The 15,708-nt window shown below is 45.6% G+C and overlaps 1 protein-coding gene across 1 annotated transcript in view; it reads right to left on the bottom strand.

The window, feature by feature from the left end:
• Positions 1-15,708, bottom strand: part of PSMD6 (proteasome 26S subunit, non-ATPase 6) — an 18,637-nt gene extending 2,929 nt beyond the window's left edge. Inside the window, exons 1-6 of the mRNA XM_019984110.2 lie at positions 15,468-15,708; positions 14,603-14,808; positions 11,783-11,928; positions 11,306-11,525; positions 11,089-11,197; positions 721-889 (exon numbers count right to left, since the gene is read on the bottom strand). Coding sequence (XP_019839669.2) covers positions 721-889; positions 11,089-11,197; positions 11,306-11,525; positions 11,783-11,928; positions 14,603-14,808; positions 15,468-15,612 — 995 coding nt within the window. The 5' untranslated portion in view covers positions 15,613-15,708. The remainder of the gene's footprint in view (positions 1-720; positions 890-11,088; positions 11,198-11,305; positions 11,526-11,782; positions 11,929-14,602; positions 14,809-15,467) is intronic.

Raw genomic sequence — 15,708 nt, 5'->3', positions numbered from 1 at the left:
TGAGCCACTGCAGACTAATCCTCAAAGCTAACAGTGAAGGACCACTTCTCACGAGATGCCACGTGGACAGCTCCCCCTCTGAATATCTACTTCGCCCTGGTTCCCCGCCCCCGTCCCCTTGGTGTGCGAAGACACACCGTTACTTACCCACAGGCTGAACGTCCTCCAGCAGCTCCCAGGGCACCGGGATGACGTAAAGTCCCAGCTCCCCACCCCAGGCCCCGCACACCTATCCACCTGCCCGCCTCCCACCAGGCTGCAGCTGTGCATCTCTCTGCACCAACTGATTATCGCTGCAGACTCACTTCTATCTGAAATGACACACACATTTTTGTGCATACTTGCCAACTCTCCCCAAAACTAGAATGAAACTCCATGAAGACAGACCTGGAATAATGCCAACCATACAGTAAGGGCTTAGTACCTATTTATCTGATGAACCTTTGAATCGAAGGCTCAAAGTCTTCGATTTTTAGCAACCAAAAAATTGAAGGCATTCTCACAAGAGCTAGGACCTAACGTGAAATGTAAGACAGTGAGCTAAGAGTCACTACTGTCGTAGCAGAGTGGATCTCCAAGGCGTAACAGAGACCACTTTGCTACCACTGCACCAAAGCAGAAACACACAAGGAGAAAGTGTGCGAGTGGAGACAGTGTACAAGTTTACACATTCAAAGGTATAACTGTAGAGTAAATTAACACGATGCTGTTCAGACTTACTGATCAATGAACTCCACACCAACACCAAAAGCTTCTGCCATATAGCCCAGGGTTAATGACCTGTACGATTCCAGCAGCTGGCTGTACGCATGAATTCGCATTTCTCTTACGTAGTATCGATAATGAGGCGCAAAAAGCCAGTCCTTTTTCATTTCCTGTTCCACAATAGCTGCAATGAATAAGATGACAAATTATAACAACCTCCCTTTGGATAAACTGGTAAACTAGAAGGCGGATTTATAACATGATAAAAATTACTAGCCTTGTTCTATAAAGTGTACATAGAATATTAATGAGCAATCCACAGAAGTACGATCATTTTCCTGAATAATAGTACCTATCACCATTCTAAGTAATGAGCATGTGGTGGGAAACCACAAGATAAGGTCTCTGCTGCCACAGCAACTCAGTTTCCAAGGGGAAGAAGAGAGAAATGAACAAACAAGGCAGCCTCCCAGAATAATAACAAGCTCCATGAAAATAAAACTTGAATAGTGACCGAAGACTTAGAGCAACACAGACGCAGCAGGCAGAGCCCGGCTCAGCCCTGGAACAGAGAGGAGGGCGGGTTCAGAGGGTAGCAGGGGGACAGCTATGCAGACAGGGAAGGTGAGCAAGGAGTCTAGCGTATACTTATTTCTGGCTAGAATAGATAAAAATCCTTGGAGAATTTCTCCTTTTTTGAGTTTTTGGGTGGGGTGGGGAGGGATTCAAACGTTACACTTTGGCGAGGTGGAGATGGACTCTCCTACTAATATCCAGGTTGAAGATCCCAAGGCCTGAGTCTGGTGCTCGCTGGCAGGTTTGGGGCTGGAGACTCACGTTTGGAAATCCCTGCCATCCATGTGTACTTGATAACAGAATACAGGTAGAGAGAAGGGCAATGACAGCGCCCAGGCCAGTTAGCCACTGAAAGGCCTAACAAAGGATGAGGCACAGCCGGAGAAAATACAGAATTCAATACGCTGACGTACTAAGGTGCTGAAGAAAGGTTAACTGGCAGTTCCAAGGAGGTCCGCCTATTAGATCTGCCGCTACGTATACAGTGTCCAACGCATGCTGCTGCTAAGTCACTTCAGTCGTGTCCAACTCTGTGCAACCCCACAGACGGCAGCCCACCAGGCTCCCCCGCCCTGGGATTCTCCAGGCAAGAACACTGGAGTGGGTTGCCATTTCCTTCTCCCACGCATGAGAGACACTTAAAAATACTTACTGACCCAATGCCCAGCTATATGTACGGAGACATGAAGAAATACTCGTTATATTTTAGGGAAAAAGGTACTTAAAAATCCTAAAAAGCTACTTAGAAACCTGTGTGTAACATACACCTACGTGTATTTAATGGTGCTTCGTGCCTGTGTCTCTGGACACAAATGCCCTTGGAACCTGAGCTCAGCGGTTGCCTCAAGAGAAAGAGCCCAGGCAAGCCAAGGATAGAGCGCCTCTTTCTTCTTTATGTGATACATTAGAAAATTTTCCACATATACAGAAAACCTCAGGGTTTTGGGGTGACTGCTACTTTCCAATTTTCCAAGTATGTAATGAACAGAAGTTCTGGGAGGATATATAACTATCTTAAAATGATTCTGGAACAATTCTGTGTAATTTGTAATATGAATTTGGACATTAAGACTTTCTCACCTCGGTTTATTTGTAAACTTCTGAAAACTAGGTTTTACCTAGAAAAGGATGTTACTTCCTCTTTCAAGTAAAATATTTCAAAGTACACAGTCTATGAATACTTAGCAAAGCAAAAAAGCTTATTACAAAGCCAAATAAATGCTACATATCTCACTACACAGGAGCAGACAGTAAATGATACAAATGGTAACATGTCAAAAGATTCACCTGTCTGTCCTTTGCGTTTAAAATGCCTGGGAAATGGAGGGCGGTCCCAGGCCTGGCCCCGCCGTCCCAGGGGTGCCCAAGGGCCGCTCTGCCTGCAGCCCGCCTACAGGTTGAGTAGGCAGCAGACTGTGACACACACGCATCGAAATGCTACTCGGCAGGAAAACACAATGAGCCACTGCAAAGAAATGGCAGTAACATGGGCTTTAGTGCAAGAAACGTACTGGGCGCACCACGGGGCTAGTAGTCGGCAGCATGGTGCTGACAGGTCAACGGACCACGAAAGCAAGTCCAGAAATAAACAGACACCTATGCCCAGTTAATCTATGACAAAGGCGGCAAGAACATACAATGGAGAAAAGACCGTCTCTTCAATAAGTGCTGCTGGACAGCTCCATGACAGGATGAAACTGGAACCTTCCCTAACACCACACACGAAAATAAACTTAAAATGGATCAAAGACCTAAATGTAGGAAAACAGAACACTCTCTGACATAAATCACAGCAATGTCTTTTTTGATGACCTCCTAGAGTAAAAAATAAACAGGAGTTAATTAAAAGCTCCTTCACCTCAAGAAACCACAGAATGAAAAGACAACCCATAGAATGGGAGACATTTGCAAACAAAGCAACCTACAAGGAGTTAATCTCCACAGCACACAAACAGCTCTTGCAGCCCTCGGTCAAAAACCAAACCACCCAATCACAAAACGGGCAGGATTTCCCTGGTGGTCCATGGTTAAGACTCTGTGCTCTCAATGTAGGGGCAAGCCTTTGACCCCTGGTCAGAGAAGATCCCACATGCCTAGCAGCTAAAAAAGAAAAAATGGGGGCAGAAGATCTAAATAGACATTTCTCAGGGGAAGAAATACAGATGGCCACGAGGCACAAGAAACATCAGTAATTATCAGAGAAATGCAATCAGAACTACAATAAGGCATCACCTCACCATGATCTGAATGGCCATCATCAAAATGTCTACAATAAATGCTGAAGAGGGTGTGGAGGAAAGGGAACCTTTTTACACTGTTGGTGGGAATGTAAACTAGCAACAGCCACTATGGAGCAGGATATGGGCTTCACTGAAAAACTAAACAGAGAACTACCACATAATCCAGCAGTTCCCCTCGAGGGCATATATATGTGGAGAAAGCCATAATCGGAAAAGATATATGCACCCCAATGCTCACAGCAGCACTTTACAACAGGCAGGACAGGGAAGCAACCTGTCAGCAGAGGAACAGATACATATGAGTACATACACATAATGGAATGTTCCTTCAGCCACAAAAAAGAATGAACTCATGCCTTCACCAGCAACGTGGATGGACCTGGAGATGATCACACTAAGTGAAGGAAGTCAGAGGGACAAAAAGCCTATGATATCACTTATGGGTAGAATATCAAAGTCCATACAAAGGACCTCATTCACAAAACACAACGACGCACACACTTTGATAACCAGGACAAACTTCTGGTTACCAAAGGGGAAAGGTGTGTTGGGGGAGGGGAGGCATACATTAGGAGGCTGGGGTTTACACACACACAGTAATATATTACATGTATTTTACAAACAGATAACTGACAAGGACCTACTGTATAAGAGAACTCAACACTGTAATAACTAGACAGGAGAAGAATCTGAAGAAGCATACACATATGTATCATGTAACTGAATCAGTTTGCTTCATACCAAAAACACCACTGGGTAAATCAACTCTACTCCAGCACACAAAAAGTACTTAAATTTAAAAAGAAAAGAGATGTCCATGGTATTACCTGCAGGCCTGGGTGACCCGGGATGCGGTCACATTCCTGGAGCCTGAGCAGCCTGTTGCCAAGGCAGCGCTGGGGTGGAGCTGAGGGAATGGGGGAGACGTGCCTGCAATGGAGTCCCCCTCCCCTGGACCCTCAGTGCCTGGTCCCCTGTGAATGGGACCCCAATCTCCAGATCTAGGGGGGGCCCTCCGAGAGCTCAGTCAAGCCTAGAACACCCAGATTACGGTCGAGCCGCCGGGTAGGAAGAGCTTTGACCCGTCACCTGGTCTCCAAATCTCCCAGTGGTGAGGCTCCCACCAGCAGCTTCCCTCCTTGGAGTTGCCCTACCCAAGTACTACAGCACCCTCAGGAGCACAGTTCACGGAGGTCTTGGGATTTGGGGGAGTACAGGAGAAGGGGGAAAAAGTCAAAAGACCCGAGCCCTGGCACATTCCACTCTAATCTACAACCCCGGAACACAACTTTCTCTAGGGCTCCGATTGCCCAAGAAACTGGAGGGGGGCATGGAGGACCGCGCCGCCTTGTGGACGTTTCCTGTAACAACAACCTGAAAACCGGTTAACAGATACCAAGGGACGCTTTCATGCAAAGACCGGCACAATCAAAGGCAGAAACGGTATGGACCTAACATAAGCAGAAGACATTAAGAAGAGGCGGCAAGAATATACAGAAGAACTATACAAAAAGATCTTAATGACCCAGATAACCACGATAGTGAGATCACTCACCTAGAACCAGACGTCCTAGAGTGTGAAGTCAAGTGGGCCTTTAGGAAGCATCACTATGAACAGACTAGTGGAGGTGATGGAATTCCAACTGAGCTATTTCAAATCCTACAAGATGATGCTGTCAAAGTGCTACACTGAATACGCCAGCAAATTTGGAAAACTTAACAGTGGCCACAGGACTGGAACAGGTCAGTTTTCATTCCAATCCCAAAGAGAGGCAATGCCAAAGAATGCTCCAACTACCGCACAGTTGTACTCATCTCACACGCTAGCAAGGTAATGCTCAAAATCCTTCAAAGTCGGTTTCAGCAGTATGTGAACTGAGAACTTTCAAATGCACAAGCTGAGTTTCGAAAAGGCAGAGGAACCAGAGATCAAATTGCCAATATTCGCTGGATCATAGAGAAAGTAAGGGAATTCCAGAAAAACATCTACTTCTGCTTCACTGACTATGCTAAAGTCTTTGTGTGGATCACAACAAACTGCAGAACATTCTTAAAGAGATGGGAATACCAGACCACCTTAGCTGTCTCCTGAGGAACCTGTATGCAAATCAAGAACAAACAGTTAGAACCTTACATGGAATGACTGACTTGTTCAAAACTGGGAAAGGAGTATGACAAGGCTGTACACTGTCACCTGTTTATTTAACTTACATGCAGAGTACATCATGCGAAATGCTGCACCGGATCAACCACCAGCAGGACCAAGATATCCAGGAGAAATATAAACGACTTCAGATATGCAGATGGTACCACTCTAATGGCAGAAAGTAAAGAGGAAGTAAAAAGCCTCCTGATAAGGGTGAAACAGCAGAGTGACAAAGATGGCTTAAAATTCAACATTTAAAAAAACTACAATGATGGCACTGGGTGCCATCACTTCATGTCAAATAAAAGGGGGAAAAGTGGAAACAGTGACAGACTTTATTTTCTTGGGCTCCAAAATCACTGTGGATGGTGACTGCAGCTATGAAATTAAAAGATGCTTGCTCCCTGGAAGGAAAGCTATGACAAACCTATATTAAAAATCACAGACATCACTTTGCCAACAAAGGTGTGTATGATCAAAGATATGCTTTTTCCAGTATTCATGTACGGATGTGAAAGTTGGAACCATAAAGAAGGCTGAGCACCAAAGAATTGATGCTTTAGAACTGTGGTGCTGGAGAAGACTCTTGAGAGTCCTTTGGACAGCAAGGAGATTAAACCAGTCAATCCTAAAGGAAACCAACTCTGAATATTCATTGGAAAGACTCATGTTGAAGCTCCAATACTTTGGCCACCTGATGTGAAGAGCTGACTCATTGGAAAAGACCCTGATACTGGGAAAGACTGAAGACAGGAGAAGGGGGCGACAAAGGAGGAGATGGTTGGATGGAATCAGCAACTCAATGGACATGAGTTTGAGCAAACTCCAGGAGATGGTGATGGACAGGGAAATGTGGTGTGGTACAGTCCATGGGGTGGCAAAGAGTCACACATGATTTAGCAACTGAACAACAATATGTAAAATAGGTAATTCACAAGGACCTAATAAATAACACAGGGAACTCTACTTAACACTCTGTAATAACCTAGATAGGAAAAGAATATGAAGAGGAATACATGTACGTATCTCTGTAACTGAACCAGGTTGCTTAACACCAAAAACAAACACCACTGTGTAAATTATCTCTACTCCAGTATACAATAAAAATAGAATTTAAAAAGAAAACAACAGAAATATCAACAGTATTCCCCTCAGGCCCGGGGACCTGGGCTGCAGTCACACCCCTGAAGCCTGAGCAGCCTTGGGACCCAAGGCTGGACTGGGCTGGGGCTGAGGGAGCTAGGGAGGATGTACCAGCAAACGAGCCCCGTCTGGACCCTGAGTGCCTAGTCCCCTGTGGATGGGACCCCAATTTCCAGATCCAGGCGGGCCCTCCTAGAGCTCAACCACGCCTAGTGCACCCCAGAATGGTGGACCCTCTGGGCTGAAAGAGCTCTCAATGTCACCTGGTCTCTAAGTCTCCTGGGGGTGCGGTTCCTACTGCCAGCCTCCTTCCTGAGTTACCCCACCTAAGTACCATAGCACCCTCAGCAGGGCAGGTTGGGGAAGGCTTGAGATTTCTCTTGGGGGGGGGGGGGGTGGGGGGTGCAGCATAAGGGGGAAGTCAAGAGACCAGAACTGTGGTGCATTGCACTTTTATCAAAAACCCTGGAACACGGCTTTTCTCCAGGGCTCTGACTGCCCAAGGAACCCGAGAGGGGCGTGAAGAAGTGCTGCCACCATGTGGACATTTCCCACAACAACACCTGAAAACAAGCCAGAAGGAAAGCCGCTCAGGTGCCTGATTCTCTGCGACCCCATAGACTATACAGTCTATGGAATTCTTCAGGCCAGAATACTGGAGTGGGTAGATGCTCCCTTCTCCAGGGGATCTTCCCAACCCAGGGATCAAACTCAGGTCTCCCACATTGCAGGCTGATTCCTTACCAGCTGAGCCACCTGGCAAGCCCAGCGCATACTGGCAACTCTTCAAATTCACAAGGCCTGCTGGGCTGTAAAGGACACCTGCCCTTTAAGCAATGGCCTAGGGCAGGTAATCAAAAAACAATTCAAAGCATGCTGGACCTTCAACAAGTCAATCTTAAGCGATCAGCTTAAGATAAACGCTGCCTTTCCCCCCCACCCTTTTCTGAAAGCACATGAAAATATGCTCCATATTGCTAATTATTCAAGAAATAATTAGCACCAGTCTGACTGGTCATCATCAAAAAGACTACGAACAGCAGTGTGGGGAAGAAGCATACACGTGTTCGGATGCCAGAGCTGCTCTGCTGTGAACCTGAAACAGTCACATCTTAGTCATCAGTTCAACTCCAAAATCAAGTAAAAAGCTTAAAAAAAAAAAAAAAAAAAGACTACAAACAGTAAATGTGGGAGAGAGCACGGAGAATAGGGAACCTGCCTATGCTTTCGGGGCACAATGGAAACTGCTAACAGTCACCAGAAGGGACACATGGAGGTTCCTTAAAGAAACTAAACACAGGCTGCCCATGACCTGCTCTCACTCCTGGCCTTGAGGTGGAGAAAAGCCTCACTTCAGAAAGACACGTGCACCCAGCATTCACTGCAGCACCATTTACACTAGCAACCAGTCCATCCTAAAGGAGATCAGTCCTGGGTGTTCTTTGGAAGGACTGATGCTGAAGCTGAAACTCCAATACTTTGGCCACCTCATGCGAAGAGTTGACTCATTGGAAAAGACTCTGATGCTGGAAGGGATTGGGGGCAGGAGGAAAAGGGGACGACAGAGGATGAGATGGCTGGATGGCATCACTGACTCGATGGATGTGAGTCTGAGTGAACTCCGGGAGTTGGTGATGGACAGGGAGGCCTGGCATGCTGCGATTCATGGGGTCGCAGAGTCGGACACGACTGAGCGACTGAACTGAATTCAACAGGAAGCACCCAAAAGCTCCAGGGAAGATGGATGGCTCAAGCGAGCGTTTCATACATGTACAATGAAGTATGACTCAGCCGAAGAAAAGGGTGAGTTAATGTCATTTCCAGCAGCATGCATAGCCCTGGTGATGATCACAGTAAGCGAAGGAAGTCAGACAAAGAACGACAAAAAGCCTATGAGATCACTTACTGGTCTAGTCTACAGACTGATGTACATGAACTCATTCACAAAACAGAAACAGACGCAAGAGACTTAGCATAGACACTTCTGGTTACCAAAGGGAAGGGGGGGTTGGATAAACCAGGAGCTTGGGAAGAACACACACACTATTGTAAGACAGTAAACCAACAAGGGCTGCTGGACAGCACGGGCAGCGCTGCTCAGTATTCTGAGATAAGCCGTATGAGCAAAGAATAAACAAAGAGTGAATATGTGTGTGACTGAGTCACTCTGCTGTGCCGCTGAAACTAACACAACGCTGTAAACCAACTACACTCCAATGAAGTTTTTTTTTAATTTTTAAATATCTGGGAAATGAGTAAATTTGGTACATATCCCAAGTGTCTCAAATTACAGACACTTTCACGAAGCACTTAATGACACAGACAGGCACTGTGCTCGTGTCAAGATCATTACAAAGAAAAAAAAAGTAAGGTCTGCTCCTAATAACTCTGGGTAGCAGTAGAGAAAAACTGTAATAAAGCATCCCAGAATAATTTGTTTTCAAAACAAGGCATATGTCCAATAAACACATGGAGATATTCAAAACCATCATGTATCACTGCACCCACTAAGATGCCTATAATCAAAAAAAACACACAATTAACATGTATTATGGTGGGGGCTGGGGGGATGGGACTGGGACTCACACGCTGCTGGTGGTAAAACGGCGTAGCTGCTCTAGAGAACAGTCTGGCAGTTTCTCAAACAGTTTCTCAAATAGTTACCATATGACCCAGCCATTCCATTACTAGGTATACACCCAGGAGAAAGTATACACTGTGTCCATATGAAAACTTGTATATAAACATTCATTACAACACTGTTTATGATAACGTCCATCACCTGATAAATGGATAAGTAAAACCCTGTCTCCATGCAGCGGTGTGTCACTCAGCTGTAAACTGAATGAAGCTCTGCTCTAGGCTACAGCACAGGTGACAGCAAAAGCATGCTGGCAGAAGGAGCCGAGCACGAGGCTCTGTGTAAACCCATTTATGCGCCATGTCCGAAATAAGCAAATCCATGGAGACAGAAAGACCAGAGGCTGCGAACAGGAAGGGGAGGTGACTGCCGATGGGTACAGAGCATCTTTTGGGTGATGAAGACGTTCTGCAAGCACTGGTGTGGTTGCACACCTTGTCAATAGATGGGGCATGAAATAAGAGCACCAGGAACGCAGACAAAGGGTTTATTAAAAACCTCTTCGGCCAAAGGAATAAGGAGAAAGCTCCACATTTGAGCAGAATACAGACCATGGGATCCATAGCCATAAAAAAGGGAGAAGGGCAATTCCACACTTCCAACTGTGTGGGCCAACATGAGAAGATAGGACCACACAGGTCCTTCCACACCTTCCCTGTTCCCACGCTGCCTAAAAGGGAGTATGAATCCCCATGGGGTTTCCCAGGTGGCTCAGTGGTGAAGAATCCACCTGCCAATGCAGGAGACACAGGTTCGATCCCTGGGTTGGAAAGATCCTGTGGAGGATGAAATTGCAACCTACTCCAGAATTCTTGCCTGAAAAATCCCATGGACAGAAAGAGCCTGGCAGGCTACAGTCCATGGAGTTGCAGAGTCAGATGTGACTGAGCACAGACACGTGAATTCCCACAAGGCAGCCGAACTTTCTAGGCATGGAGAAAGCACGCCATAAGCACTGGGCCAACACCCACTTCGAAAGTAAAAGATCATCATTTGGAGTCCTCCTTTCCCAAGTTTTGTAAATGCTGCCTATTTATATTAACCAAATACCTTCCGAAACTTGCAGCAGACAAGAGAATTATCAATGCCAAGTTGTTTTAAGTTTTAGGAAAATCTGGGAAGGAACCCTGGGTTGAACACCACAAACACATTCAACACATTTTCTCAACCAACATCCCTTGAAAATGATTTGCAAATCAGCACAAAGACTCAGCTAATGCACAGCTAACTCAATTGAAAGGAGAGTCAAATTCCCATACATCAGTCGCCAAAACACTCAATGCTTAGAACCGCTTGCTCACTCGTGCTCAGGGGTCAGGCATACTTCCTCGGCAGAGAACCAGACAGCTGATCTCTCTAGCTGGTGAGGCCGCAGAACTGTCATGCATTTTTCTGTGTTCTGTTTTGTTAAATAATCCTTAAAAAAATGTAACCATCAATCTTACCTTGTGGACCACACAAAAAGATATTTGATCAGCGTCTAACAAGAATGGACAAAGATTAGGCACGCTGACCAAAGAACAACAGCTATCTCTGCACACTGTATTTTTCATATATGTGAAAAATCATCTAAGGTTGTCCACAGACAGAGTGAGGAATAAGATGAAGACAGCCCGAACGAACAACTCTATCCTTACCTAACGACTGGAAGAAAACAGAGTAACGGCATTCGTAGAGTGAAAACAGGTACTGGCGGACGGCCGGCAGGCTGTGCAGCACCTCGAGGATCTCTGCCCCTTTAATCACCTAGGGGTTTTTCAAAGAACAAATGTATGCTTCAATGATTATGGTTTATTTATTCTGGAAAAGCATGGTGTATTCTCTAAACATGAGTATCAAAGACTCAGTCGTTACCTTTTCCCTGAGATCCGGTCTTTCTAAGGCAATCATGCTGACATAGACGGTGTAAGTCACAAAGGTTTTATAATCCATGAGTTCATAGGATGTAAATGTTGAAACTGTGTCAAGGAAGAGTTCAGCTGCCTGTTTGAAATCACGAATAGCTACACAATAAAGACCTTGATATACTTTTAGGCGGTTCCTCCGGTCCCAATCTCCTCCTTCCTCTATCAAGCTATAAAATTAAAACAAAAGTCATAATCTGGAAATAAACAGTGCTTTTTGCAAGCTTTGTATTATTATGAAAGAGAGAACAACTTGTCACAACTTAAACCAAAAAGTAATATATAAAGAGAATAGTTTCCTAAATAAGTACATTAATTATTTGACCAAGTGTACTAGTTGGAAACAAAAGAAACAGATTTCTTCCATCAATTTCTTATTCATCGCATCGTAACTTAGAGGGAATATACCCCCACCACTAAAACGTACCTTTTGGCCTTTTCTGTATTTCGAGTGATGAGGTCATTATCCATGTAAAATAAACCAATTCTAAGGAGATAGAACACAATATCCAGTCGGTGACCCAGCGCCACGGTTTTGTCATAGGTCCTGCGAAAGGCTGTCAGAGCACCTTCCTGTCAAGAGAACAAGGCGAACAGGTGAGAAAAGGTTAAATGTTTTGAAAGCTACAGCTGTCTAGGATTTTCTAAGCAAAAAGTGGGAGGAGAGGTAGGCGTGGAGACAGAAGAGTATGGCCATGAGATGGTAACTGTTGAAGCTGGGTGGTTACTATTCTCTCCACGTGTATAAAGTGTAAGAAATACATCAAATGTGTCTAAGCATATACTTATATTCTAGGGGGAAAAAACACATTCATAACTTATTCACCATTGTTTGAGTATTCTTCTTTGTTCTATATATTCAATATTTTTCCTCTAACAATTACAATACGCTACTTTTACTTTCCTGTAAATTATCAATCCTAACAACTAAAGAGTATTAAAAAATTTTACCTTAATCACTTAGAATGCAACTGATTATTTAAATATACAATTCCATCTCAAATCATTGTGGAATAAAATGTTTTCATTGCTTTAAAAATATGAATATGTGGGACTTCCCTGGTGGTCCAGTTAGGATTAAGACTCTGCATTCCCACTGCTGCGGGTATGGGTTCAACCCCCAGCTGAGAAACTAAGATCCCACATGCTGTGTGACGTGGCCTGAAAAACCAAAAACCAAAAACAAAAAAGAAAAAAAGAAGAAAGAAAACGACGTGAGCCTGTGACATCTTGTTTTATGAGAAAATAGGGAAGACCAATGAGATCATGTCAAAAGGACAAAGAAACCATCTTAAAGGAACTTACACTAACAAATCTATAACAAACTGACCACCAAAAATAATAATGACTATAATCAATACAGTACAGTGAGAAAAATCCACCAAGTCGATCATTTAGTAAATAAAATAAAATATTAAAAACAAAGTAGGGCTTCCCTGGTGGCGCAGTGGGTAAGGATCCACCTGCCAATGCTGGAGACACGGGTTCGATCCCTGGTCTGGGAGGATCCACGTGTGCCACAGGGCAGCTAGCCCAGTGCGACACGACTGCTGAGGCGGAGAGCCCTGGAGTCCACGCTCCTCCAGAGAAGCCACCACAACAAGAGGTAGCCCCTGCTCGCTGCAACTCGAGAAAGCCGCACACAGCAGCAAAGATGCAGCATGCCAACAGTAAATAAAGATTAGACAAACAACAAACGGAGGAACGAGGAAAACTCCTCATTTTAGAAGAATGCTATTGCATAGACATGGACTATGTTATTAGAAGACCACCAATGGACAAAATGTGGATTCCAGCGTATCCTTGTTGAAATTCCTCAAGGCCTGAATCAAAAGCTTGACATTTCTCATTGATTCATAATACTGCATCCTGTTCAAACTATATTAGCTATATTTTAAACTGTTCTGTACTTTTCAACTTTTACAATAACCAGATCTTAAATCTACAGTCAGCAGGAAAAAAATAAACTTGTTTTAAATTTAAATCAAATAATAAATAACAGTTCAGATCACTTAACATTTCAGCACTTTGCCAAGGTACTAGTCTAACTCCTGTGCCCCTGGGAACTATCATTATTCCTATTTAATAGCTGAGGAAACTCATCCAGTTATGTAAATCATGATTACTGAAGCCAGAAACAGAACTCAGGCAATCTGATCCAAGAGTCCACAGTACTCAATTTTTTAAAGTTAATGCCATGTAATCCATTATCTCAACACTTCAGGGTACACTGCTTACAGTCAAGGACATCCAAAGCCCATCCTCTTAACCACTATTATACAACAACTAGGTTAAAAAATTTAAAAGACCCAATACTTGCAGGTGCCCCTCTTACGCCGATAGCATAAGTTAGGTTGGCTGCTGGGCTGAAGAACAGTCACAGATACTAAGACAAGGACTGTTTTCTGTCCCTGAGATTTCATCTCAGGGTACACGCTGGAGAGACACAAGCATATGTACACAGAGGCACACACAAGCACAGTTTTACAGCAGCAGCTTATCTTAGTAAAAAACAGCTGAAAACACCACAGGGGGCCAACCACTGAATAGTTAAATAAAGCACAGCATCACCCTGCTACAACGGACTACTAACCAGCAGTCAACCAGAATGAGCAAGAGCTAAGCACTAACATGGACGGTCACCCAGACAGAATTTTGAAAGAAAAAGTAAACAGCACAGCATGAGTACACTTCGATACACTTTAAAACAACCCTTTTAAACCAATACTGCCCAATTTCTACAAGTGCCTACACGTGACTACAAACGTACAATAAGAGAATTAAAAAGATAATCTCTCAGGAGGCAGAAAAAAAGAAAGAGCAAATAAAACTTCAGCATTAACCCTAAGATTTTAGTTTCTTACAGACAGACAATTACTTGCGTAAAGCACTGGTTCTGGGAAGCACCAGAACCAGTGCTTCCCAACCAAGACAAGCTACAAAAATAAACGACGGAAACATCCAAGTTTGGCAACATCAGCAGACACGCATGTCCGCACACGCACTTCTCTGAATCACAAGGAGAGACGGGGAAGAATACACACCTGGCTGCTGTCTGGGGGGCCGAGGAGAGAACAGTGTAGCAAGAAAACCATTAACTTTTTCTTCGTTCATTTCTGCACTATTCACTAGTTCAGGTAAGCAGATTACCTGTGCAGTTTTGGGAAGAGGGTACTTAATGTTTAAAATGGGACCCTGAACAGTGCCCACTTCAGGCTACACAGACAGGAGAGACCACCTCACCCACCTTGTCGCCTATCCGGCAGAGGTACTCCGCCTTTGCCATCATCGCGTCTCGGATTTCGCTCTCCCCCAGATTCTTCTCTGCATCCTCCAGCTCCTCATCCAAACGTTTCAACTCGTCTTCGTTCGCCTTCTTCATTTTGTTGAGCAGGTCCACGTCCATCTGCCACTCCAGGGACTTGCACAAGGCTTCGTAATAAGGAGCCATGTCTGAGAGAGAGCAAGAGGGGTGTGACTTAGGCGTGGGCCCCCCTCTCCTGCCCTACAGTGCTTACCCCCATCTTCTTCCTCCCACACAAGCTGTGAGGTCGTCCGCCGGACCCCTGCCCATTAGCAGGAAAGGGCTGGGCACCACGAGGGCTTGCTACTGGGAGGCCAACATCAGGACCAGGCCTGTCACCGCCGCCCTCTCCTAGGGCCGGGGATAGGGCAACCCTTGGTCTGCCTCTCGGTGGCTGCTGTACTGAGAGAAAGGGCGAGCTTGTTTACAGCCACAAACACCTCAGACCCGTGCACTTAAGGCTATAGCGTCCGCTGCCATCACTACTGGGAAGGGCAAAAGGAACCGATGCCAAGTTTACCCTCCACCGGCAATGCTAACGTCCCCGAGACCAGTCGCTAATGACAATAAGCCCTGTCTCTGGCTCGGTGCTCAACAACTCGGGATACCCCCAACCTGGTCCCAAGGCGGGAGGCGCACAGAGCCGCACACCACTCTGAAAGCCTGGAGGTGCTGAGAAAATGAAAGCCCCGAGGTGCGGATAAGCCAGGTCTGATCTCGGGGTCCCCGTCGGGGTAAACCCCTCAGGCTGGGGAGCGCGGGGCCGCCCGGGCCTAGGCCGCTGACTCGGCGCTCCCGCGGGCCTCACTGTTATCGCGGACGGCTGCCATCAGCTCGTCGCGGACCGCCGCGTCCCCGCGGTGCTCGGGCAGGCTGAGCAGGAAGCGCAGCTGCGCGATGCGCAGGTCCGGGTTCTTGGGCAGACCCTCCTCTTCCAGGTTCTCCAGCGGCATCGCGGCGGCGACAGCAGCGGTTCCGAACAGACGGCAACTCACAGCCGACAACTCAGCCGAGACCTGCGACGGCGGCGGCGGCGGCGGAAGTAGGAG

The sequence above is a fragment of the Bos indicus genome, chromosome 22 (assembly GCF_029378745.1).
Source record: "Bos indicus isolate NIAB-ARS_2022 breed Sahiwal x Tharparkar chromosome 22, NIAB-ARS_B.indTharparkar_mat_pri_1.0, whole genome shotgun sequence".
NCBI lineage: Eukaryota > Metazoa > Chordata > Mammalia > Artiodactyla > Bovidae > Bos > Bos indicus.
This window is presented reverse-complemented; position numbering and strand designations above follow the sequence as displayed.